General features: G+C 37.8%; 1 protein-coding gene across 6 annotated transcripts in view; it reads right to left on the bottom strand.

Moving 5' to 3' along the window:
* LOC127446807 (dachshund homolog 1-like) overlaps positions 1-23,296 on the bottom strand; it is a 152,631-nt gene extending 129,335 nt beyond the window's left edge. Inside the window, exon 1 of one of the 6 annotated variants that reach the window (XM_051708046.1) lies at positions 21,771-23,296. In XM_051708046.1, coding sequence (XP_051564006.1) covers positions 21,771-22,333 — 563 coding nt within the window. In that variant the 5' untranslated portion in view covers positions 22,334-23,296. The remainder of the gene's footprint in view (positions 1-21,770) is intronic. The other 5 variants (XM_051708045.1, XM_051708044.1, XM_051708050.1 and 2 more) reach the window with 5 other exon arrangements.
* Positions 23,297-25,774: the final 2,478 nt, after the last annotated feature.

Below are 25,774 nucleotides of genomic sequence, written 5' to 3'. Positions count from 1 at the left end.
AAAGGGGGTGGCAAGAGATCCCGGGTCATTAAAGACCCGAGGTATGCATTTAAGGGTTAAACATGTTTTGCAGAAAAAGTCTAATTCATTGGGTCACCAAAAGACAATTAGAAATTTACAAGACTGCGGCATTAAAAAAACAATTACCTATAGCAGTATTTCTCAATCCTTTCCTGGAGTACCACCAACACTACACATTTTGGATGTCTCCCTTATTTGACACACTCAACTCAGATCATGGGACACTCTACTAATTAGCTAATCAGTAGAATCAGGTGTGTTAGATAAAGGAGACATCCAAAATGTGTACTGTTAGTGGTACTCTGGGAATTGACTGCAAAACGCTGACCTATAGGAATTCCTTTAAAAAAAAAAAAATGTTGTCCCATGAAATCCATTTTATAATTCTCACAATTTCTTAACTTTTGAAATCACCAAGGCAGCTTGCATTTGAATACAAAACAAGACGTTTCTCAAACACAGCCTTCCTAATTAGAATTATTGTAACTCTGAAAACCCTGGACATAGATGACACTTAAATGCCTTGTCAGACCTTGGACTCGCAGCCTGAATACAGATTCTCCACCTGTCTGCCTTTCTGTATTGTTCAAACTTTTTCCAACATACACCTATTTCCCTGTTGGGAAGCAGGTGGTGTGTGGAGTTGTTTACGGAGATCGTCTAACTGACAGCTGGCGGGAAGAGACTCAAACAGCTGCAGATGAGTGGAAAAAAAAGGGAAAGAGAGAGAGAGAGAAGGCAAACAGCTCTAATACCTTCAGGGTTGTCAACTCCAATCCCCCAACCCGCAATGCTTTTAACCAAGCAAACAGAGGAAAAACTGTTGCCGTCTCAAGACATCAGAGTCTTCCACCAAACTCCCCTGATCTTGGAGTGATTTCACAGGCTTGAAATTGGCCGATCACAGAAGCTCGGAAGTGAGGAGCAAGACAGAGGGTGAAAGCATATAAACATCTTAAATAAATGTCGTTAAATTATTGTAATGGTAAGAAAAACTAAACAGTGTTGCATTTACACAATGTAATGGTGGCTGAGAAGCATTTCAAGGTGGTTTGCGGAGGGCAGCATCAAAATACACAAGATCAGCTTATACCGTTTGGTTCTGCCAAGGTTATTGAAGACCAATTCCAAATTTCCTGCGGCCGAAGGGAAGGGGTGGTGGGTGGGTATGTTTTGCACGAAAACTGATTCCATGCAGATAAATCACTTGTGCAGATCAAAAGACAAATCAGTGCCACAAGACAAAAGATGCTGAGAAGTAGAGAACAATAGAGAACGTGCGATGTTGGGATCACAGTAGACCGCTGTGGGGATTCAGCTGTAAAGGAGACGTGCGGTTTTTGAGTGTAACTAAACAGGCGATCAAGTTAACCATGTGCCCCTGTTCACGTGCAGACCCATGTCAAACCCATGACAGCCTTCCACACACAAGCCCTGTTGAAAAGGTTAGCATTGCTGGACCTGCTAGACCAGCACCAAACCAATACTAACCAGCATATACCAGATTAGACCAGCATGGAAATTCATGCTTTTCTTTTCAGCAGGGAGGGACAGTTTTCTCAGCTCAGCACAGCATGTTATATTAAGTGCTTCAACAGCACAAACAAATAAACATGAAATCTACACCATTTGTTTGAGAGTGTAGCTTCTACGTTGAAATTAAGCTGGCAGGTAGGCAAGCGTGGAGCAGAAAAGTGTATTGCTGTACCAGTGAACATCAGGCACTAATCACACAGCCATTCTGAGATACCACTAGACTAAGTAACACATCACTTTTATGGGCTGTACTGTCCCGCCATTATTGGCTAGAGAAAAAGACGGGGCCATATGAGCACAACCTTGAGATGAAATGCCTGCTGTGGTTAATCATATTCGCCGGTAAATTACCTTTAACAACACACTGACTAGCCCATTTTCACACACCACACTTCAAATAGTTAGTGTGATGCACGCATCATTCACTGCAGGTAGATTGCCGACAAGTGCAGTACAGAAAAAGAGATGCAATCTAGTTGAATAAAATATAGCTGAGATTTGGTCAGTACATTTACCTAATAGATTTGGATAGAGGGTCAGAGATACTTTTAGGTGTCCACCAGTGGATTTGCATGGATGTAAATTTACACTTCTGGGTCACAGGATAATATAAATAGCCCTGAGTTCCTCAAGCTGTCTCAATTCTAAACAGCAGTTATTAAAGGTGAAGTCTCTCTTTTTTTAATTGTCTAATATTCTTATACTGTTTCAGTTTTCAGAGAAAACAAGTAAGTCCTTCGAAGGATTTCCCCAAAAAGTGTGATCATTATGGCTCTGTGGTGCTATTAAACATTGCTCTGTTTAAGTATTATAATCAGCCAGACATAGCAGCACTGACTCAAGCAATCGCGTGAGTTTGGGGGCGGGACTATCTGTTTGTACGACCAATGAAAGATGGGTCATTATTTTTGCAATTCCACTTGGTGCCACAAGTAGTGCAGTAATAACACACATCACCTTTAAGAACAACTGCAATGGTGAAATTAAAGGGGGACAGGGAGGGGGAAGTTTCCCCTTGCCACAACAAAGGAAGGAAATCCCACTTAAATTTGTACTTCTCTCTCTCTTTCTTCTACCTTTAGTGAGTGTATCAGAGAACAAACAGTGCCTGAAGCTGGCAGCCACCTGCAATGTATTTCCCCACCCCACCCCCATTAAAGTCCTTCACAGAAATCAGAATTTAATAAATCACCCCGGAGTCTGACAGAGTTTATCTCAAGGGGTCGCTTTAACTTGGGAGGAGTCGGCAGACAGACAAAGCCTAGGCTGATAAGATGTGAAATTAAATACAGTTAGCAGTTTGAAACAAAGGATGGAATGTGTCACCAGCTACTACGTAGCCAGCGAAGAGCTTCTTTTCTTACTGCTGGAGTAACGACCCAGACAGGAGGTGATTCATTTCAGTTTGCGCACATTTAACCTCATTTGCATGCTGACTGTCAACATATCTCTCTGCCACAGATATGTTCAAGAGCTTTCATTAAGGCCTGAAGTTGACATCCATTTTATTGAGGCATGGCATATAAATCATGGCCATCGCACACCTGCGCATCTCGATCGGAGATCTTGCTCTATCTAGTTATGCTTCCTTTTATACACATGACAGGTGTGACACCAGTCATCGCTTAAGGTAAGGAGAGAGTTATGTGAGCATGGCTTATCTCCATGCATGCACAGATATTCTCACCTAACATGTTGAATTGCACCGATTATTTACAGCGACAAGTGCGCAATGTTAATAGAGTTCCAGTTAAAAGTGAAGTGTGTAATTTTTTAGATGTTACAATACTTTCTCTTATCCCCACTTAAGATGAAGAGACAATTATAAGTTTGCCATTCGTAGGTCATTTACTCTAATTACATATGGCCACAAGAAATGGAGCCAAGCACATGATACAGACTCAATGATAGCTGAAATGACACAGAATGGAACTGAATGAGATCTTAAGTCATTGTTGTATTTGCATGTGTAATTAGTTTTATGTGCAAATATTATGTTTTATTTGTTTGGAGAGGCTTTTGGACACTTGGAGATGTTTTTGGACACATATCATTTTGGATAAATTATTTTTATAATGGTATAACTTTTGATTGCTTTGTCGTATCAACACAACATTTTACTCAGTTACAGGTGACATGATTGGGAACAAAACAAATGTTTTTCAGAGCTACCTTATTTACACCCTGAGATATAAAGGCTGAGAGTCTCATAATTGATTATAATCTATATCATTAAAAAATGTGAAACATTTTCTTTAAAATGATACAAAACAATTGACCCTCTTTGGTTTTTTGTAGCGTTATAAGCCTTTAATTTTGGGAATGAAACAGGAAACCTTTAAAAATACCTTCATAAAGTCACGTGGTGCCATGCGAGGTTCGGACATGTGAACGGCGAGCTCTGCGCACTTTGCTAGTTTTAATACTTTTTGTATCATAAACCGGTGAGATTTGATACACCCAGTTCCATAACTGTTCTATGAAGACAATATGTCAAAGAATTCAAAATCCTTGGGCTCTGGAGACATTAAAAGACACTTACGTGCTCAAGCTGAAGACCCTGAGCAACAGGCCTAGGACCAGGGACTCAAACTGGACGGTGCGGTGAAAGAGAGTCAGCGTCAACTGTCGAACATGTCGGTAATGCTGACGAAGGTCATTGCTGACTTGGAGGATTTTGCTGTAATACGTCGATCGATCACTGCCATGGAGACGAAATTCACTGTGTTGGTTACAAGAGTGGCGGATGTTGAGAAGCGGGTCGATTATCTGGAGTCATTGGAGTGGGAATTAGCTGCTAATCCACTAGCGACCAAGGCAGACTTGGAATGCGTTTGGGAAAAGTTGGAAGACCTTGAGAATCGTAACCGGCAAAACAACTTCTGAATTGTTGGAATTCCTGAGCGAGCAGAGGGTCAGAATATGGTGGAATTTCTGGATGGGCTCTTTCCAAGTCTGCTCTACATAACAGGCCATAAGCTGGAAATCGAGCGAGCTCACAGGGTTCTGGCTCGGTGATTCACTGAGGGAGACAGGCCCCGATCAATTCTGGCCAAATTTCTGAGATCATCCGATAAAGATCTTGTGTTACACGAAGCGAGGTGTAAAGGAAGGCTTTCTTGGAAGAACCACAACATTTTCTTGTTCCCATACTTTGCAAATTCGACAAGAGAGAAACGTGATCGATTCATGGAATGCAAGAAACTCTTACATTTATGGAAGGTTGCTTTTGCACTGATGTTCCCGGCCAAATTGAGAATAGATACTAAGGATGGCCGCAAAGTATTTACTTGTCCCCAACAAGCATGGTCCTTCACAAAGTCAATGGAATGAGTATGTCACTGTGTGATTCTCACGTTGCAGCCGAGTGGGCCTGACTCACTGAACATTCACTTGACTGTCTGAGGAAACTGGGTGCCTTTTTTGTTTCTTTTTGTGCTGGTTCCGCCTAGTGGCTGGAGGTTGTTTTGTGTAGTAACACTCTTTTGGGACAGTGTTATGGATGAATCTGCACGTTCTTTGTGCTTATGCCTCCTATTGGCTGGAGTTTGTTTTGTGGAGTATTTTTTGCAGGACATTGGAGGGATTAGGTCATCTGCTGCACTCATGTAACAGCCTGCTCACTGAACATTCGTTTGACTGCCAGAGGAATCCAAACTGCCTTCTTTTTCTGTGCTGGTTATGCTAGCGGCTGAAGCCTGTATTGTGGAGGAACACACCTTCAGGACGGTTATGTGGATGAATTTACACTTTCTTTGTGTTTATTCTACCTATTGGCTGGAGTTAGTTTTATAGATTTTTTTCTGATATGTAATTCTGTCTCACAAAATTTGTATAGAAACACCGGACTTGAGCAATCCGACGGCAAAGTTGTCGCGGGGGCTCTTGTAGGCATACATGGACTGTTTGAGTTTAGAGGGATGGACGCCGGTTGGTGCTGTTGTGCGCGGGGTTAATGCGTAAGTTTTTCTTTTTTCTGTTTTTTTGGTTGTGGCGGAAGTTCTGGGTTTGATTGTTGCACTAATGTTGGAATGTGGTCTTTATAATTTTGTATTTGACACACAATACATTTTTTCTAATATGTCAAAATGTCAAATGTTAATATGAGTGGATTGTCTCTCTCCACATGGAATGTGAATGGGTTGGGGCACCCCATAAAAAGAAGGAAGGTTATTTCTTTTCTTAAATGAAATAAATATGATATAGTGTTTCTTCAAGAAATGCATCATATTCCGCAGGAAGCTGAAAAATTTGGGAAGATATGGGGTGGGCATGTTTTCTTTAGTGCTGGCTCAAGTAAGAGCAGGGGAGTCATTATGTTGATAAGTAAACATCTACAATTCAAATGTCTCAAACAGAGTAAAGATAAATTAGGAAGAGTGATTATTATTTTAGCAGAAATTCAGGGGCAATGGTTGATTTTGGCTAATATTTACACACCTAACGCTGATGCTCAGGGCTTTTTTATAGATCTTGCAAGGGATGTCGCAAGCCGCTGGCACCCCTCATGATATAATATTGGGAGGAGACTTTAATTTATTGATGGACTCAGTCCTTGATCATAGCGAAGCAAAAGTGTGTAAGCCCCCTAGAGCAACACTGACGTGTCACAGGATGTGTAAAAATCTTGGTCTTACAGATATTTGGAGACTTCTGAACCCATCTGGTACGGACTATACATTCTTTTCATCAGTCCATAAGATTTATTCTAGAATAGATTTTTTTATATATATATCTAAGTCCCTCTTTTCATTTGTTGTTGACTGCTCAATTGGAAACATCTTAGTCTCAGATCATGCCCTGGTGAGTTTAGAGGTGTTGCCACATACTGAGAAAAGAAATCATATAGTTGGTGCTTTAATGTATCCTTTTTGCAAAATCCTGAATTCCAATAAATGTTAAAGGCTGAAATCAATGTTTATATGGAGACCAACTGGTCCTCAGTATCCTCTGTGGGCGTGGCTTGGGAGGCACTTAAGGCGGATCTTAGGGTCAGATCCTACAGTATGCCTCTTTCATCAAAAAATCCAAAGCACAAGAACTCGTGGAGTTGGAAGGAAATATTTAAAGTGCCTTGGCATGATGGCCTCAGAGAAATGACCCGATTTAAATACAGATATAATACTATTTTGTCATGGAAGGTGGATTTTTGGCTATTCAGGGCAAGGCAGTCATACTTTGAGTCGAGGGAGAAAGCAGGGAAGCAGAGAGAGTCTTTTTCTACCATTCCCTCAGTGAAATCTGCTGGTGGTGAAATTTTTACCTTGGCCATTGATATTAATAATGCTTTTAAAGAATTCTATCTTGATCTCTATAGTTCCATGTCTTCGTCTACTGATGAAGATATTAGAAACTTTGTGGAATCATTAGAACTCCCTAAACTGACGACTGAGCAAAAAAATTCTCTTGATTCTGAGATAACCTTGGAGGAGCTTGGCGAGGTAATTAAGGCCTTGTCTACAGGCAAGGCTCCGGGGCCAGATGGCTTTGCCGCTGAGTTTTTTAGATTTTATGCTACAGAATTGGCTCTTTTTAAAATTTGGTTCAATATTTTGGGATTCACAGATCTCAGTTTTGTAGGTATTTACAGCTGCACCACCTGCTCTGTACTATCTTTGGGAGTAGCATACACCCCCCTAAAGCGGCAGATGCTCTGGGAATGGTGATTACTGCTTTTGGAAAAGGTCATGAGGCATCAGTGTATTAGTCCCTGTTAATTCAGAGTCTGGGGGATGGAGCATTAACTTCTATCAAGAGATTATGGGAGAAAGATTTTAACTTGGTACTGGAGGAGGGAGTGTGGGCTAGGATTCTAAAAAACGTCAAGTCTGCATCTAGAGATGCAAGGGTGCACATTATGCAATTCAAGATTTTACATAGATTTTATTGGACCCCCTCTAGATTGTATAGGCTTGGTCTTAAATACACACCCACCTGGTGTGTTGAGATCCAGAAATTCTGGGTGAAGGTTCAGAGTTTTGTGTGTGACGTGTTGGGCACTCGGTTTTCATTTTGCCCCAGACTCTGCATTTCGGGAGTGGTGCACGGAGATGGGGAGGGTGGCGGCTTTTGAAGAGATATCATTTGGAAGACGGGGTAACTTGGATTTGTTTGTTGGGAAATAGGGCATCTATTTGGAGTTTTTGGAGGGCTCTCGGGGTGGGGTGGTGGAGAGAGTAGTATAGTTTTAAATGTGTATGATTATTATATGTATATATTGTACATATAAAGTTGTTGGAATGTTCCATGTTAGGTGGGGTGGCGCAATCAAAACATTGTTCTGTTTGTTTGAGCATCCTGACCAGAGTTTGGGGTGGGACTATCTTCTTTTTTTTTTTTTTTTTTTTTTTTACGAAAGGGGGTGTTTTCTGAAAACTTTCTTGAAAACATTTTTTTTTTTTATTAACTTCAATTAAATTATTGCTGCAGAAATTAAGTGTAGGGCACAGTACATGTCAACTTGTGTCCACAGGTAGCATACTAATGGCACAGGAAGCGTGTGTATAAGTATGTTGGTGTATGTGAAATGAAAGAGTTGTGTTTGTGATTCTCAATGAGCACTTCTGCACTGTCTTTTATTAATAACTCTCCAGGGTTCGCGAGGCTGTGAGCAATCGGTGGAAACGGGGTGACCCACGGGCCACGCCTAATCTGTCCCGACTTGGTCTATGCCACCGATGGCCTTACTCGCTATCTGTTCCTCAAACTGATGCCTTCCTGCTGGGTTGGCGCGGCTGGAGAGCTGTCAGCGTGTTGCCCTTTCTCGGGCACTGCGTTATCTCTGCTTGCCGCGGCCCAGCGCGGCCTGTTGAAAAGACCTGTCATAGCCTCGCAAGTCTCTGACATTCCTATTGGCTTGACCCTGACCCTTTGAGAAACATAACTTTAATTATCCTGTCTCAAATCTCCTTCCATGGCAAAAAAGTATATACATATCAGAGCCACAAGATCATGTGCGCTATTCTTTTAAAGTACTCATTTATGAGCCCTGTGACTCTTGGAATAATATTAGACTATTTGGAATGTGACAGTGAGACTAGCAAGAGACACAGCTGTGGAAGAGGTTTTTTATCAGGGGAAGATTACATAATGCTTTGATAACTACGAGTTGTTGCCACCACAACAAGACAATGCTGGAACACATGAACGATAAAAACAGAACAGAAGACATAAATATGATGTATTGTTTTAGCTGGCTTCAACAATATCCTCCAATTAAACGTCCGTCACTGATAGGAGTGTAAAGACTCTTTTGATCCATGTAATCAAATCTGTAGGGCTTGCTTTTGTCACACATTCCATTTCTGACATTTGAAAGGTCAAGAGTGAGAGGAAATTTGATAACTGCAAAATCCTCATATTCCATTTTACAACCCTTAATCTGTCTTCTTGGAATCGGTAACACCATTTCATCTTTGGGGGAGAGTTGAGAGAGAGGGAGAGAAAGAGAAATTGTGTTTGCTCACATTTGTTCATCATAAAGTGAAGCTTGAGGAATTTCTGTACTGAAGACAAAAAGAGGAAAGAAACGGGCAATGCTCTGACCATCACAAAAGGTCAAAGCGCTACACAGCAATACAAGCATGCTAAGTGAGCCAAACTTCTGATCCCATATAACGAGTTAGACAAACTTTGTTTTCCATCCTTGTAAAGATTTTTAAGGTTTCAGGAAACTGAGCATTGTCTGCACTGGCCTGTAGCATGGTTTTGACCCAAATATTTAACTTTAGTTTTTACCTTCTCTTAATAGGTAGGGAGAACACAGCACAAAACAATACATGCATTTTAAATATACATTAAAAATTAATTTCCTTGATCTTTTGAAATAAAATAGTTCAATGTACTATGTAAACATACCATAACCTGCAGGACTCAAAACTCCCTCCCCAGTCCAAAAAGACCACTTATTGAAACTAAGCTGTAAAAACAGCTCTTTTTTAAATCTCGGTTGTCACATCACAGTGCAGCTGGTTTAATTGTAAGGGTCAAACAGAGGGTAGAAAATTACATGTAAATTTAAATGATAACTAAATTATGTTTTTGGTGCAAGAATAACATTATAAGCAGACATAAGGAATAAAAACCTCCAAGAATTTAATAAAACAGTTTTCCAACTTAACTGAAGATAAAGACACTGATACATTCAAATCTTGTTTGTGGTTTTTCCTGTTGTTGTTTTATCAGGCCATTGACCCATTCTCTATATAGCACACAAGGCCTTCCCCTGTACTCTCAGCACCATGTTCCCGTCTCCCTCCCCGCCAGGACAGACTTTCCCATTAAATAAGTCCTATTCCACTTAATGGCAACCTTTAGCGCTTGAAAGCACTGGCACTTAACACTTTGTAGTCAGAGAAAACGTTTTTTTGATCTGCTCGTGTCATTTAATCATCCGTATTCTGCCGAGCTACTCAGAAACAATTTTGCAGGATATTAACTTCTGGCTAAACCGTGCTTGTGCCATTTGTGGTTCCACTCAACCGGTGGTCCCGTGGGGGCTCGAGACCCTCTCACAGCTGTAATGAGCTTTACTGAGCTGAATAAAACAGTTAATAGAAAGGTAAGATCAAAAATGCATGAATCATGAAATATTAGCCAGATCCCAATAAAGAGTGTCATGAATATTACTCTGGTTAAGTAGACATAGCTGTCCATCCCATTGTTGGATGGCTTCAGTAGTGCGGGAGACAGTTTAGTAGCTTATTGAATAGTTATACCATACCTCCTCCGTGTATAAAATGACTTAAGTGCTTGCCTGCAGGGAAAGCCATGTCAAATCGCATTGAAAATAACTTTGAGGAGCAAATTGAATGCTTTAGTTTAATGGCAAATTGATGTCTATGTGGACCGCTGACACTTAACACTTATTTATCCTAGACAAAATATATTGAGCAAAAGTAAAGTGATTGAGTATTCTTTCGAACCAAAAAAAAGAGAAAGATAAAGCAGCTTCTCTTGGTGAGAAAGCCTACTTACTACTCAGTTGGCATCCACAGAATACAAAGACAGGCAGTGCCGTCCCATGAAAACCATTTTTGTTCCATTACAAAAAAAACTAGGTCATCCTCTCATAATTGTCAATCATACAATACATTTTTCTGTGCAGCAAATGAATACTGCACTGGAAATGAAACAAAGCTTATTGGCATGCAATGTCAGCTTGACTTAATTCATTCTCCCTTTCAGCTGAGCCTATCCATATGTGAAGTTTACGGATATCACACTGCCTGTTCCAGAGTGGGATAATAGATGTGGACAGACACATTATGCTGGGAATGTTGTTTTAGCACAGCGTAAGCTGTCTGCATGGAGACACAACAGAGTTTCAAAGTGAGACCGAATCCAAAACCAGAATATATTATCTTTCTTACTAGACACTCTGGTAGACAATTCTCTCCAAAGTACATTAATGTTAATATGTAAATGTATGTACAGCAATGAACCTCCTGTGCTTCTTCTGAACTGCTTTATAATGAAAACAAGCAGAACATTCAAGGAAATAATTTTCTCTGAATTATTCGTTACTGACATCATGTCCAAAAATAAATCCACAATCAAAATAATTAGTAAATGTTATCCTTCCTGATGCAGTAAAAACAAAGGATGTAAAAAGACTTGACCATGTCTGAAAATGTACAGCAGTAATTCAAAAGACAACAAACAGTTCAACAGAAAAGAAAAATTACAAACATTTCTCCTAAACAAAATGAGAACAAATGGAGAGCAAATAGAGTATCTTGCTTCTCAGATTTTTCTCATGAGAAGAAAAAAAAAAACAGTACTCTCACAAGTAGTGTTCAGATCTCTTCAGAAGAGATCTCAATAATGTCTCAGACTGTACTCAGATTAGCTAAGAACCCAAAGTCTGGATCAAAAGTCAGAGTCTGGATCAAAATTAATCATTTCTCATCATATTCCTCCAAGATCAAATTATCTGAAAGATTTATATATTATATTTATATATTATACAGAGATACACAAATATTATTCTATGCAGATACTGATTATTTTTGATTAGGTGCCGAATAACCAATATGTGTTTCTGCATTTCTAACTAAATCATTTATCTCAAACCTCTGAAGGTGAACCACATGTTTTATGAGAGCAATATTGTTCATAGATAAAAAAGAATCTTTTTTAGTCGTTTTTTTTGGACTCTTACTAATATTAAACACCCATTAAATGGAAAAGTGTAAATATCAATTAAAATATTATTGTTATTCACATTAACCCTTAAACGCATTCCTCGGGTCTTTAGAGACCCGGGACTTCATTTCACCCCCTGTACCTCCATTTTTTGGAGTTGTGCCCACACCCCTTTAGTAGTCCTCAATCTATCCCTTATAAATAGTGTGTCAAACAAAAAATGCAAAAATTGCACCAAAAAAAAAAGTACCAGTTTAAGTACCAAAAGTACGTAAAGGCCCAGGTATACTTTGTTTTTACGTGTTCCGGATCGGATCGTGTCTGGGCGACCACGATTCCTTTGTGAGTATACTTTTCTGACCGCAAGCGAACATGAACGCATTCGACGTATGCACACTACAGCTGATTTGTAATACTTTTTTAGTACAGTCAATGGCCAGCACATGCGCAGACGATGCACACAGACGAGGACCGCGTGCGTGAGTCAAGAAAATCTAGGCGGCTCACACATATTGTGCACAGAGTGATCAGCAATGCGGATGCGCAAAGTATACTTTGGCCTTAAGAGTGTCATTTGTTTTGTTTTTTTTTGTTTTTTTTTGCACTTCCATGAGCAATATTTTTTATAATTATTTTATGTCTATTTAAAGCTACACTATGTAACTTTTGGCCCTCTAGCGGTTAAAAAATAAAACTGCATGTGTCTTGCGGAAGAACATTGTTTTGGTAATGACGTAAGTTGTGCTTTGGCTCTGCTCCTCTGCATGGATGAATGTGGTTCGAGGCACCGGTGTACACATGGATACAGAACATCTTATCGGAGCGAATGGACAAATAAATAACGAAAGAAAGGAAAAGACGGATATCCGAAAACATGACATCTGAGCAGGTAAGTGCCATATCTTATGCTGTTGTTTTGACTTTTTGGAAACATTGATGTTTTGAAATAAATTTCAAAAAGTTAGGCAATGTTTGTTACCATTAGACACATTGATAAGGTCAAATGTTGTAAGTTTTAATAACTGCAGGATATTCTGTCCAAACAGACCATAGTAGTAACTAATTTATAGATTGCCATTGTTACCAACCAGTGGTCAACATAATTTCAAGACTCACATGTCCTTGGCAAGCCTAGGACTAAAGGATTTATTTATATAAATTATTGCCGTTATTAAGAAAAATACACACTTGTGCTAGCAAGTGAAAAGTTCTGCACCGATTACAGTACAATTATTGTATTTCACTACACACACACACACACACACGCACACACACAGACATACGTATGTGTGTGTATGTGATTGCACAACTATACATAAACCTTATCAGTAAAATATCTTACCTGTTGAATAAGAAAAAAGCCATCTCTGGGTCACTTTTAAATCCTTTCAGATCTCGGAGTTGTCGCCACCTCTGAAAGCAAAGCCGATGTTGATTCGGGTTTTATTATGGACTCTGTTGCTTCCCTTTTTGCTTATAGACTCTGCTCTGTTTGGGGTTTCTTTGTTTTTACAACCTGTGAGTCCACAAAGGTTTGCCGTTTTGAATGATCCATCAATTTTTCTCGTTCGTTGTGACAACATATTTTCAGGTTCACGCTACTCCCACACACATGCTACAGTGGCCATAGCTTATTTTCTCTGCATACGGATATGACGTCAACACGTGAACACGCACGGGCGAATTACGTATGTATGCAATTTCCTTCTAAATCTGTCCCAACAGCTCTAAAATATAAATCATTATTATAGGTTTATCAAAGTATATTTGGGTAAAGGCATGGTTTGGAAGATGGATTTTTGTTGCACTCTCTCATTAATAACATTTTGTTATTTTTTAATGAAAAAAGTTACACAGTGTAGCTTTAAGTTTACTTTCACAGGATATCTATTTCTTTGTGTATTACAAGAGAAATTAGTACTATATTCATACAAATAAATACTATATCACGTTGATTTTCTGTGGAACAATGAACTATCAACAATGGTGAAATATCAGTATTTTATATGCGTATACACATACATAATATACATGCTATTTCATACCCAAGGTGGCACTGATGTTTCAGTGATTGACTTGATTTCCATTTGACATTGCTATTTGATGAAGAAACAACTTTGAATTAAATTTAAAATAAGTCGAACACATGAAAAGTATTATACTGTATGACTATTGTCATTTGGGTGTACTACTGAAATAATGCAAGTTGTGCATCTATTTAGACTCAAAAAGAGCCTGATAAAATACATATAAGCTACACATAAGTTGTAGATTATGTGTTATGTGTAGCTCAATATGTGTTTGACAGCCAGTTGCATATCATGAAATTTCAGTGTGAAAATAATGAATCCTGTTCTTGATTTGTACTGATTTGTTGCATTATCTCTTTAATTTATGAAAAATAAAACATATATTAAAATATATTTTATTTTATTGTTTTCTAATTGTCTTGAAAATATTTGGAAAATTTTACACTATCTGGGCATTTTGTACATAAATTTTTGATAGATATAAGTACCGGGTCTCTAAAGACCCGAATATGTAAGAGTGTTTGGGAAAATCACCATGCATTTAAGGGTTAATTTTACACCTCTATACTCTATACTGAATGTTGACCATTAAATTTCAGTTTTTTTAATTTTATGTATCCTAATTAATTTAAAGAGAAACATCTAAGACAAAATTAATACCACACAAAACACCTGAGATCTCCACTAGGCCTCCTGAGATTTGAAAGAGCATCCTCTGAGCAATAATACTTTCCTCTGTGGCATGATCTGTGTTTCCTAGTATGTAACTGTGTCTCGTATCTTTCCACCACACAAAGGCATGAAAACAATATCTGTGTCTGCTGCAGCTCTGGGCTCACCATTTACATTCTCCTGCCAGGTGTCGTCAGTTTATAAATATCTGATTGGACAGATGGGAAATGCAATGGTACGCCTCCAGCAGACGAGTTTGGTGTCATGTCTCTTTGGAGCAAACTGTCAGTCTTTAAGAAGAGAGTAATAATAGCTGGGCAAAACAGCTTTCTATGGAAGGGACTTTTTTTTTTTTTTTTTTTAAGAAACCTTAGCGAGACTCTGACATTTGAGTCTAGAGTAGAAACTCAAGCAGAGCATCATAGAAAGAGTTATCAGAATGGCTGTCTCACTGCACTGTGAGAGGCTCTGGATCGCTTTCAAAGGAAAAACACCTTTGTTTGCTGAGAGTGAAATGCAGTAAGACCTTTGGAGGTTTTCAGACAGTTTGGGGAATTGTTGTTTGGGAAATGTAATACAGTTATTAGAAAAAGCATTTCCATTTGTTTTCAAGAAGCCCTTAGTATAATAGTATGTGTTGAAATAGATTGCATTCCATGACGGGATGTTTCCCCAGCAGAAAGTTTGTTGTGCTATGCGACACTGATTCATGTTGGCCTTCTACTGGCATTCCTCTGCCATAACATGATAGAGCTACACTGGATAAGTATAAGGTCTCTTAACTATTTGCTTTGCTTTCAAAAAAGGCTTAATATTTTCCTAAGAGTAAAAAAGAACACAATCGTACACATTTTGAGGGATGTAATCAAAACACATGCTAAGTAAATCTTTTGCTTTCTATGACTGCCTCAAAGGTGTGGAGAATAACATACAAACACATCTACAACAAGTGCAACTGCATCAGCTACAGCTTGCTGCAACATATGGGTTCCTGGGCGGCAATGAGGACAATATTTGGATTTTCAATTATAATTAAATTTTGCTAAAATGACTTCATAGGCTTCTGTGTGGTGCATGTAGATTTCAGCTTCATGAGGGAGGTCTGGAATATCAGCTTTGTCAAAGAGAGCACAAGCTTTGAGCTCTGATAGAGTTCCTTTCTATTCTCAAGTGTCATTAACTGTGGGCCAGGTAAAGATTAGATAACAATCAGAACTTTATGAGATACTTCCAGAGGTGTTAGAAGTCTTTTGTAGCACAGCAAAGCACTGCTAGAAGAGGAATGTGGATAAAAAAAAGTATAATTTCCTCTTTCCTCTTTTATTCCTTTGAATAATGAAAAAAATTGGTAACTCTTCAGTTGTTCTGGAACTACTTAAAATATATGAGAAATAATAAAAAATAAAAAAAAGCATCTCTTAATAAAGCATTGTAAAAGCATATTTATTGGACTACTCATAAATTACTAAATATATAATTTATGGCAGAATTCTGAAAGCAGTTTTTTTAAAAAGTGTACTTTAATACTGTAATTCATTCTTGCAGGAGAGCTTGAAGTGAACTGAATTGAGAGCGCTATTTATTTTGTCCTAGGAAAAGAGTCTCAAGCACTTCAGAGCACTTTGTTTTTCTTTAATGGAGTCATGGCGCTCTCATTGTGCTGTAAAGTGCCACTTGTTCTGACCTAAATGAAAACAGCCTCGAGACCTCCGTGGTCACCTGTCCTTTACTGCAGTCCCGTCAAACCTGCTGACTGCAACTCAGAGTTCCCCCACACCTCATTGAAACTGTTTATGACAGCAATTCAAACTTAAATATCCAGACTTTGCTGTATTCCTTCAAAACCACAGAGCTCGTAAACATCCATCATGCAATTCTTCCTTTTATATAACAGAGTAAATATCACTCTTACTGGCTAGATTTCCCATCATTCTCTTTTATCACAGTAGAGTGAGACAAGAAGAGGCCATTAAGTTCAAGCAACGCAGATATTTTCTTGATAACATGAAAAGTTTATATGGGAGGAGATTCATCATTTGATAATATCTTGAAGATGGGGGAAAAAACAAGAAGAGGAAATTTCTGGAATCCCATTTGAGATTTCTTCCCTGAAGTATTCTTTTTTTTTTTTTTTCTCCTGTCAGCTTCAACACGAAAATGAAGCCAGGGAAAATTAACTCCTGATACGGCTACGCTGAATTAGACAGTGAAAAAAAAAAATACTTTTTAAGGATTCTGGCCTTGTCATTTTCAATTTTCTGCTCTTTGGACATGCTTGTATTCAGATTCCCGAACATCTACTCGGCATATCAATCCTAATTAGACAAACTGCGTCCACGAAGGATGAAAGCCGAGTTATTTGCATAATTTAATCATAAATACTCAATGATACATATTTCCGAATGCACATTTGTACAATCATCTTTCTATCCTTAGGGCAAAAGTATTAATATGATTAGGCAATAATTCTTTAAAAAAGGAAGAAAATAGGAAACCAGATAGTGCACTCTCTTTTTAAACTCCAGCTTTGGGCTATATGAAAAATTAATTAATTTCTGAGGAAAATCTATTTCTTTATGTGATCATATTAGACAGAGCCAGGCTAAGGCCTGGAATTGCCCTCCAATCAAGAAATCTCATCTGCTCCCTCTAACTTGTGTCAGTAGTGGTTAACGTCCCTGTGCGAGCATCAGTGATCTGCAAACTGCTTCCTAAATATGCTGTAATGTGGAAGGGATGGTGGCTAAAGACATGCCAGGGCTCTGAGTCAGAAAGCTTGTAATGCATTGCTTTTGCCACCGGCAATCTCTGTCTCATGGGCAGCTTCAGAGTGTCCCAGTCGGTCGCATTTAATCAAGCTAGTTCTGAGAAAAAAAAAAAAAAAACATCTGCAAATGATTTGACACCCTAACTTTTTTTGTTTGTTTGTTTGTTTGTTTGTTTGTTTTTTGCAAAAACAAATTGTTTTTGAGAATCATGAATATCTACTACATCATTACATGTTTGACCAGCTGAAAAAACTCTTTTAATATTTAAAATGCAAGTCAATTGTGAGAAACATACAATACAGTGCAATGAAATACGGTGAGAACTTGAACAGTGTAAACACACTATGCACCAAATTAAAGACTACAGACAACCATAAAATGACCAGTGATAGCATCTGCTGCCTTTTAAACACAATTTATCTAAATAGCAACAACAACTAAGCAACATTTCACATGTCATTATATCACATATATATTTTTTACAGAACTGGTGTTTCAAATTAACCTTAATTGCATGCAGATATATCGAGTTGCTTTTATCAGTTTCACATTCATTAACCTGTGTAGGTCTGTACTGTCTCTTCTCACATTGATGACGGATGCCATGTGCACAGTTAATTTGAACTCACATGGCTAATCCTATCAAGCAGATCTCCAGTGACTCACCGTGACAGAAAAAATAGAATCTAATTGTTTATCTGTTCATTTTTGATCCATCAGTGCTGAATTCGAGCAAATAATATAGAATGATCCATATGATTTGTAAGAAAGTGCTACAATGAATCTGTAATTTTAACAAGCCTTTTAACATGCACCCACCCCCCACCCCCGATGCCCCCCCCCCCCCCCCCAAACTCTTTCATTCTAATCAGCATCTGTCACTCTGTTTTTTGAAGTTATTATCGCCCCAGCTCCCTCTTGGATGTGGTTGCTGGGTGATGGGTATCTTAGCACCCACTCTGACTGGGAATGATTTGAATTCGATCCAAAGATTTCCCATGAGTACCTGTAAACACATTCATGCCTTGTCGAAAACAAATATATCAGAAGAGGACTGCAAAGTGAGGGAGCGAGAAAAAAAGAGCGATAAAATCTGCCATTGTGTATTAAGACGTACCCCCGAGTGTTAAACAAAATAATGATGCTTCTCAGTAAATATGCCATTCTGTACCATAACACAAACAAAAATATTTTGTTAAATGTGATGCACTTGTGGCTGAAGTATGAAACAGAAAAAAAAAAAAACATGTTAAAGAAAATATGATTGCTAACATAACTGGTTTAACTAACAGGAACATAAAATCATAAAGCAGCACAAAAAAAAACAAAAAAAACAGACATCTACACTAAATTGAAAGTGCATACAAATGTATACAATGCCTCATTAAATTAAAAAGTAAAAAGTTTAAAATATGCAAAACATTCAGAGGCATCTATTTAACCTTCAATAGTTGACAACGAGTGTCATTTAATTTCTACATCAATGCCTGACAAACTCTCCACCGTAACAGCTGCATCAGCAATCACCTCCAGCCCCACCGCCCTGGTGTTTCAATAACCTTTCCTTAGAGTTCAAGTGTCACCAGGCGGCAAGAGCCATACCGTCCCACATGGACAAAATGGAAAGGAAAACAAGTAGCTGAACAAGTACTGCTTCTCACGGGGCAGAGTCATAACTCCTGTAAAAGTAGAGAGATTACAGCCCTGTATCTGTTCGGCGCAGAAGGTGCGCATTAATCTGGGTCGAGGGTCCCTGGGAGAACGAGGGGGGAGCCGAAGGAACATGTCCTCATGCGGAGGGAGAATGAGGCGAGTCTAACTCGGCTTCACAGGGAATTCTTTTAACGTGGGCAGACAAAGACATAAGGCCGCTGTTATCCCAAAAGAGGATTATTAACACTTTTTCAGCACTGTGTAAATTGCGCTGAACACTGGAAAAGTGCAATCATTTGTGCTTGTTAACGTAAAGTGCTGTGCTGCACATTTCACTGCAAAAGACAGGATTCATGTGGAAAGCAAGTCACACTACCCCCCTTAAGACATTACATCATAAAAATTTTGATTTTGGTAGAGGAACTTAAAAAAAGGCCACTATGGTCCATCTTTAAAATTCACCATCCAAGGACATAACAGCACACCAAGTCACGTCCACACAAGAATTATGATTTAGCGGGCTGACCTTCCCCGTACAGAGAACCAAAACAGATGTAGATACATTAAATCCACACTGCAAATAAAAGCCAGTCCCGCCCGTGTGTTTATATTCCATCCAAGCAGATACTTTTGTCCATACAAATGATGTAATCCTCCAAATTGGAAGCAGACATGGAGGAGGTGATTGATTTCAGCATAACACCGGCAGTACCTGGTGCTTTCAGAGACAATTACAGGCCTCTCTATGCAGCAGTAATAGGCCAGCACTTTAACGTCATTAAAGCAATGTGTAGCACTGCATTATCCTTTAACCCCATCACTGACCACTCTCCTTTTCAGCCCCGGAGATCAAACCACACACTCGATCACCTGAGGACCCTGGGACGGTTTGCATGGGGAGGGAGGGTACAAGTACAGGTCCAGAATGAGCTCACAGGGACAACATGGGAAAAACTGCTCTATTAGCACTGCTACTGGATGATCACACACCACATTGACTTGTTATACAGCTGGAGAGGAATGTTTAGCAAGCATACAAATTCAGACATAAATATAAAATAAATATTTCGCTTAAAAAATAAGTAGCCATGAGAAACAAATTATATAATGCATTTGTTATTCTAGAGCTAAAATTAGGAAATCCATGTGTAAACAATATATCTGTTTCACAAGAAACAGATAAAAATTCAATATCAAACTTTGCATATAAAAATTAAAGGAATGTTGCAAAAATATCATAATGTGTCATTTAAAAAAGAAGAGTTGTCATTCCGGACTCTTGCTGAATAAAGGTTACATATGTCCAAAACATGTACTTGGAAATTATGAGTGAGTGTGTGTGTTTGTGTGTGTGTGTGTGTGTGTGTGTGTGTGTGTGTGCGTGGGCAGGTTTAAGTGGTTTACGAGGACTTTTTTTTAGGTTACAAACTGGTAATTACAAGGATATTATGCTATAAATGTGGTTTATGTTTTATTGAAAATGTAAAAATGCAGAAAGTTTTTTGTGAGGGTTAGGTTTAGGGGTAGGGTTAGGGTTAGGGGATAGAATCTATAGATCGTACAGTATAAAAATAATTATGTCTATAGAAAGCCCTCATAATGATAGCTGCACCAACATGTGTGTGTGTGTGTGTGTGTGTGTGTGTGTGTGTGTGTGTGTGTGTGTGTGTGTGTGTGTGTGTGCAAGAGTGTTTTTTGTTATTTCGCATACATCCCTTAATGCTTATGTATTGTTACTTTATAAAAAAAAAATATGGTGTTAAAAACTGTGAAATAATATTCATTACTCAAACAAGTTCTGCAAAATATAGTGGCTGAAATTACACAATCAGATTCAAAAAGATGACTTTTGGACTAAATTGAATGTATTGACATAAAAATTATGAGTAAACTGCCCTTTGCCAGCTTTTAATTATTTTTTTAATTTTAGAGTGATTCTAATGGACAACTTCTATTTTTAGTTTTCAGTATTTTTAGTAATTATTGGGCCCATTCACTAAAGGGTGACAGTGAAGTTTTAGGGCAAATGATTCACCAGTGTTACAAGCAGTAATAATTCCCTTTGTGATTTTGTACCTGCAAGCACTGTATCACTCCTGTCATTAAGTATACAAGCACTTATTGACTATGATTTGATTTCCCCCAGAGAAGGAAAAGAGTGCAAAGACATGTCAGCCTATAAATCTATTATTACAGTTCTGACAAGCATACTTAAGTCTGCTCAAATCACAGAAAATCTTTTAAAATAATATTTGCCTTACATGCTCATTTTAAGCTAAATATTGCTTACAATGTGCACAAACGCAGTGTGAATTAATTTAATCTAATGAAGCTTAATTATTAAACTTTAAAACATACTTGTAAGTAGCAAAACTATATAATAAAAAAGAAGGGGAAAAATGCTTGTGCATGATTTCTTCGAAATATTTTTAGCTGAATTAATTGTTGATTCTAGTAGGCCTAATTATAACAGTACTATTGTGATTTTAAAGAAAAAGAAGGTCCTGGACTTTACATATGTTTTTAAAACTGTCCATTAAGATGCTTATGTTTATAATTAATAATATATTCCATTTCTACCAGTGCAAAAGAGTTAAGAACTACTTCATCAACACATTGAAATTTTACAGTATTTTAGAATTTGTTGCCTTATCAATTAAACAAAAGAAAGTTTAAACTAATGTTTTTATTTTTATTTTTTTGTTATTATTGTTTTGATGATATGACACAAAGATGAGGGTAAAAACTAATATGAACTATTTAAAAATGTCATGCACGTTTTTTACACATTGCATTACACATTAACTACACAGTTGGTACATTATTTATTACCTGTAAAAATGTAAAAATGTAGTGTAAAGTGTCACGGCCATCTTTAGTTCTTATCTAACTTGCATTTCTTATCTATTTCAAACTGAAAGAGTTGCACATGTTCTTCTCTTACCTGGCATTGGTGCAGTCATTGTAGAGGACTTCGAAGTCTTTCCTGGATATGAGTTTGCAGCGGTTGACCCCGGGCTGGATGGCCCCCAGTCCCCGCAGGATGCGGACCTGCTCCACGTTACACACCACGGGCGTGATCTCCAGCCGCTTGAGTTTGGTGTAGACGGTGTGCAGTCCTCCAACCAGGTGTTTGAGGAACAGGTCAAACGCCTGGGGAAGACAAATGAGCTCCTGTCCGTCCACTGTGAAAGAGGCCACCTTGGCACCCCTAAGCTCCACCATCCTGCACTCATTATTCTGCGGGGTGTTTTCAACAGGAGATGGGGTCGAGTACACGGGCTTGCCGGGCAGAGGAATGCTGGAGTTAGCGCTGATCAGATCCGATCGGAACAGATTCTGGGTCGCTGACTGAGAGGGAGACGCAGAAGTGGCCGTGGGCGAGGATGATGGTGCGGCGTTCACGGAGAATGATGATGATGATGCTGATGATGCTGACGATGAAGTTGAGATCGGACACGGCTGGACCAGAGACGAGGGGGGGATCAGAGCAGCCGGTACGGCCATGGTGTTCTGCACCTATGAAATAAGTTCAGATTGGAAAGAGAACCAGTATGCAAAAGTAGCGCAAAGAAGAAGAAATCCACCGGAGAGGGCTCCACCGATGCGCGAGTGCACGAGGAGAGGTGTCGTGGATAAATTAGGACTCTGCGAAAGATTGAGAGAGAATGACAGGAAGAAATTGAGCAGAAAAGTGTGGCTCTGTTCTATGGATGAGTTGTTGTTGTCACAAGGTACAGAGAGGGAGGAGCCACTATCAGCCCTTTGAAACGGAGACATGCAGAATCTAATGCGACCCTCGAGCGCGACTATCAGTGCAACTGAAAACAGAACATTTGCAGCATGTAGTACCTCAAACCTTTGCGCGATAACTACAGAACTACAGAACAAATGCTCTTAAACTGAACTTTATTCTGAGTTTCTCTGCTACATTTCAAGACGCAGCATTACCTCTTTTTAAAAAGTGTTATTGTTTTGTTTTTTTAGCTTTTGCAGCATGCACTTCATGATGATACAGACAATAACAAAATAAAAAGGTAACACTTTCATTATTAATATGAAAATACAGTATGTGGATATAAAAATGCTGTCCACATAGAATGCACTTATAATTTATTACAATACAATACTCAGGAGTTCCATCAGTGCTCATGTTCCATTAATAGAAGTTTTTTTTTTATCTTTTTTTTTATTTTTATTTTTTAATTTATTTTAAAACTTTCTATTTACCATTTACATTTTGAATGTTTCTATTACATATATACTGTACGTTCTATTATTACCTTTGAGGATAAGTCTGTGTCGTTTTAATGTAAATGTAAATAAATATCTCATGTAAATATGTAAAATTACTCATGTTTTTTCAATAACTGTACATACCCCTACCTTGCACATATATTACCACTTGCACATGTACATATGCCATTCTATGTTATATGTCCTATCATTTGTATGTCTATTTATACTCTTACCATGTTTTATATTCTGTCTATCACTGTATCACCAAAAAAAAAAAAAAAAAAAAATCCTTGTGTATGTGAGAACACTTGGCAATAAAGCTCATTCTGATTCTGATTCTGATGTTTTGCACAATTCAATACCCAGCATTGCCACACCCAGTATACACATTGTAAGATGTGCAAATGATAAATAAAACTTGACTTGACAAAGTTTAATGGCATTTCTAGCTATTTAAATGTTCATTAATGATTTTTTAAGCATTACACCATATTTTTTTAATTATTTTAATGACAGTTTAATGTCAAATGTGAATTAGTCCACTATGAAAATTAACACCAGTAAATTCATAAAGTACTGTTAATTTTAAATATTACATTTACAATAGAAGATTACAGTATTATAGATTATAGTATTGATATTGAAACTTTTAACTAAATTTAGTTGCAAATGAAGCTAAAGAAGCTTACCAAATAATTAGTGTGTAGTTTCACAATAGGAGTAAAGTTTCATCTTTGTAAACAGCATAGGTTTTACAAATGTGAAATTCAAGATTCCAAATGTTTATAATTTTGGTAAAACTTTACAATAAGGTTCCATTTGTTAACATTCGTGAACAACATCAGTTAACACGCACTAACAGTGAACAATAACTTTACAGCAGTTATTAATCTTGGTTAATGTTAATTTCAACATATATTGTAGTACTACATTTTTTAAATCAAAAGTTGTATATAACATGAAATAACAATGAACCATTGTATTTTTATTAACTAGCATTAACAAAAATTAATAAATGCTATAAAAAAACACATTGTTTATTGTTAGTTCATGATACCTAATGCATTAATTAATGTTAACGAATGGAACCTTATTGTAAAGTGTTACTTTTTTCTTATAAACCATGGTTGTTCTCATTTTAATTAATTACATTTTGGGTATCTGTTTCTTCAAAGAGCTGAATCAGATCTAACTTTTCTAAAGTTAAGAGAAAATAAAATGGGACACTGTCAGAACCCTAACTATTCAAGTTAACTTAAAAGTGCAAGTTATTCTGATTTGATCTTCCTTAAGATAAGCAGAACAATATTTCAGAATTGTCATTCAGGCATGGAGGTAACATGCAGTCTAAAATCAATATCCACTTAAAATTCAAAGCCAGACAATCCAGTTGCCCTTTATGTTGCTAACCTTTGCTTAAATATGCATCATATTAAGATTTCATTAAAACAGTGAATGTCATGATAGTTTGCCAACAATTTTTCATGTTAGCATGGGGTTAACAGCAAATGATGGCCATAAAATTCCACGCAGAACCGCAAGTAGACATTCATTCATAGAAGAATGATGATAAGACAAAAAGGCATCCACAAACACCACAGGACTTCTATGATGTCTCAGATTCAGAGTCTAATGAGCTGGGTGGGCCTGATGAATCAAACGTATGTATATTAGAACAACAGACTTTCAATAGACAAACAGCAGGATGTACCATGTAGAGAAATGCTCATAGCAGTTAAATTCTAACCTTGAACATTCAGTTAGTTTTACTGGGTAAATTAACAATGCCTGTGATCTTAATGTATTGGGTAAATAAGCTTCACTGCACGAATTCCTCAAATCTCGCTGTTTAGAAGAATTGTTGAACGCCCCAAGGCATGTTCATTCTACATTGCATCATTATCCAGTGAGCCAGGATTGAGAAGAATACTATGTAATTTGACAATAACACAGCCCACCTGAGTGAAGTTCAAGCAAACAATAATTAAATATGGAACAAAGAGCAGCTTGAAACCATCAACAAATAAATGTTATAATGTTTTGATCAAGTCTGGTTCAAGGTCAGCAGTATCGAAATTTCATAAAATGCATGTCGACCTCAAGTACACACACACACACAGACACACACACACACACACACACACACACACACACAAATAGCTCTTTGGCTGAAAGAGATTCACTTGTGGACAGTGGTTCCAGGAGTTTTCTTAACTTAAACTCAACACAAACACTTTGTGTAGAAAGAACCTAGTTGAATTGGTCCCCCCAGTTTCATCAGTGCTACATTAACACCAGTATTCATGTAGTCCCAACTCAAATGGATTAAGTAAACTTCCATTTTACAAATTTATGGATAGAGCACAATAATATCAAGTTGTTCTATAACTGTGCTGATTTAGTTCATTTTATTTAAAGTGGTCATGAAGTGCTATTTTTTGTAATTTAATTATCTTCCCTGAGGTCCAATGATAATCTTCTAAAGTTTTTTTGCACCAAAACAGTCATAATTTAGTAATATATGATCATTTTCCACCCTGTTTTTGATCCTCTGTCTGAAATGCTCAGTTTTGGCCTAAGCACCTCCTTAAAACTTCAACGTAAACAGACACTGTTATGATTGACTAACATCATGCAGCCCCTCAAATTCAGCAAACTCAATCGGAAGAGAATAAATCTCGACATTATAAAACAAAAAAAAAAACAGGG

This window comes from Myxocyprinus asiaticus, chromosome 10, assembly GCF_019703515.2.
Source record: "Myxocyprinus asiaticus isolate MX2 ecotype Aquarium Trade chromosome 10, UBuf_Myxa_2, whole genome shotgun sequence".
NCBI classification, from domain to species: domain Eukaryota; kingdom Metazoa; phylum Chordata; class Actinopteri; order Cypriniformes; family Catostomidae; genus Myxocyprinus; species Myxocyprinus asiaticus.
This window is presented reverse-complemented; position numbering and strand designations above follow the sequence as displayed.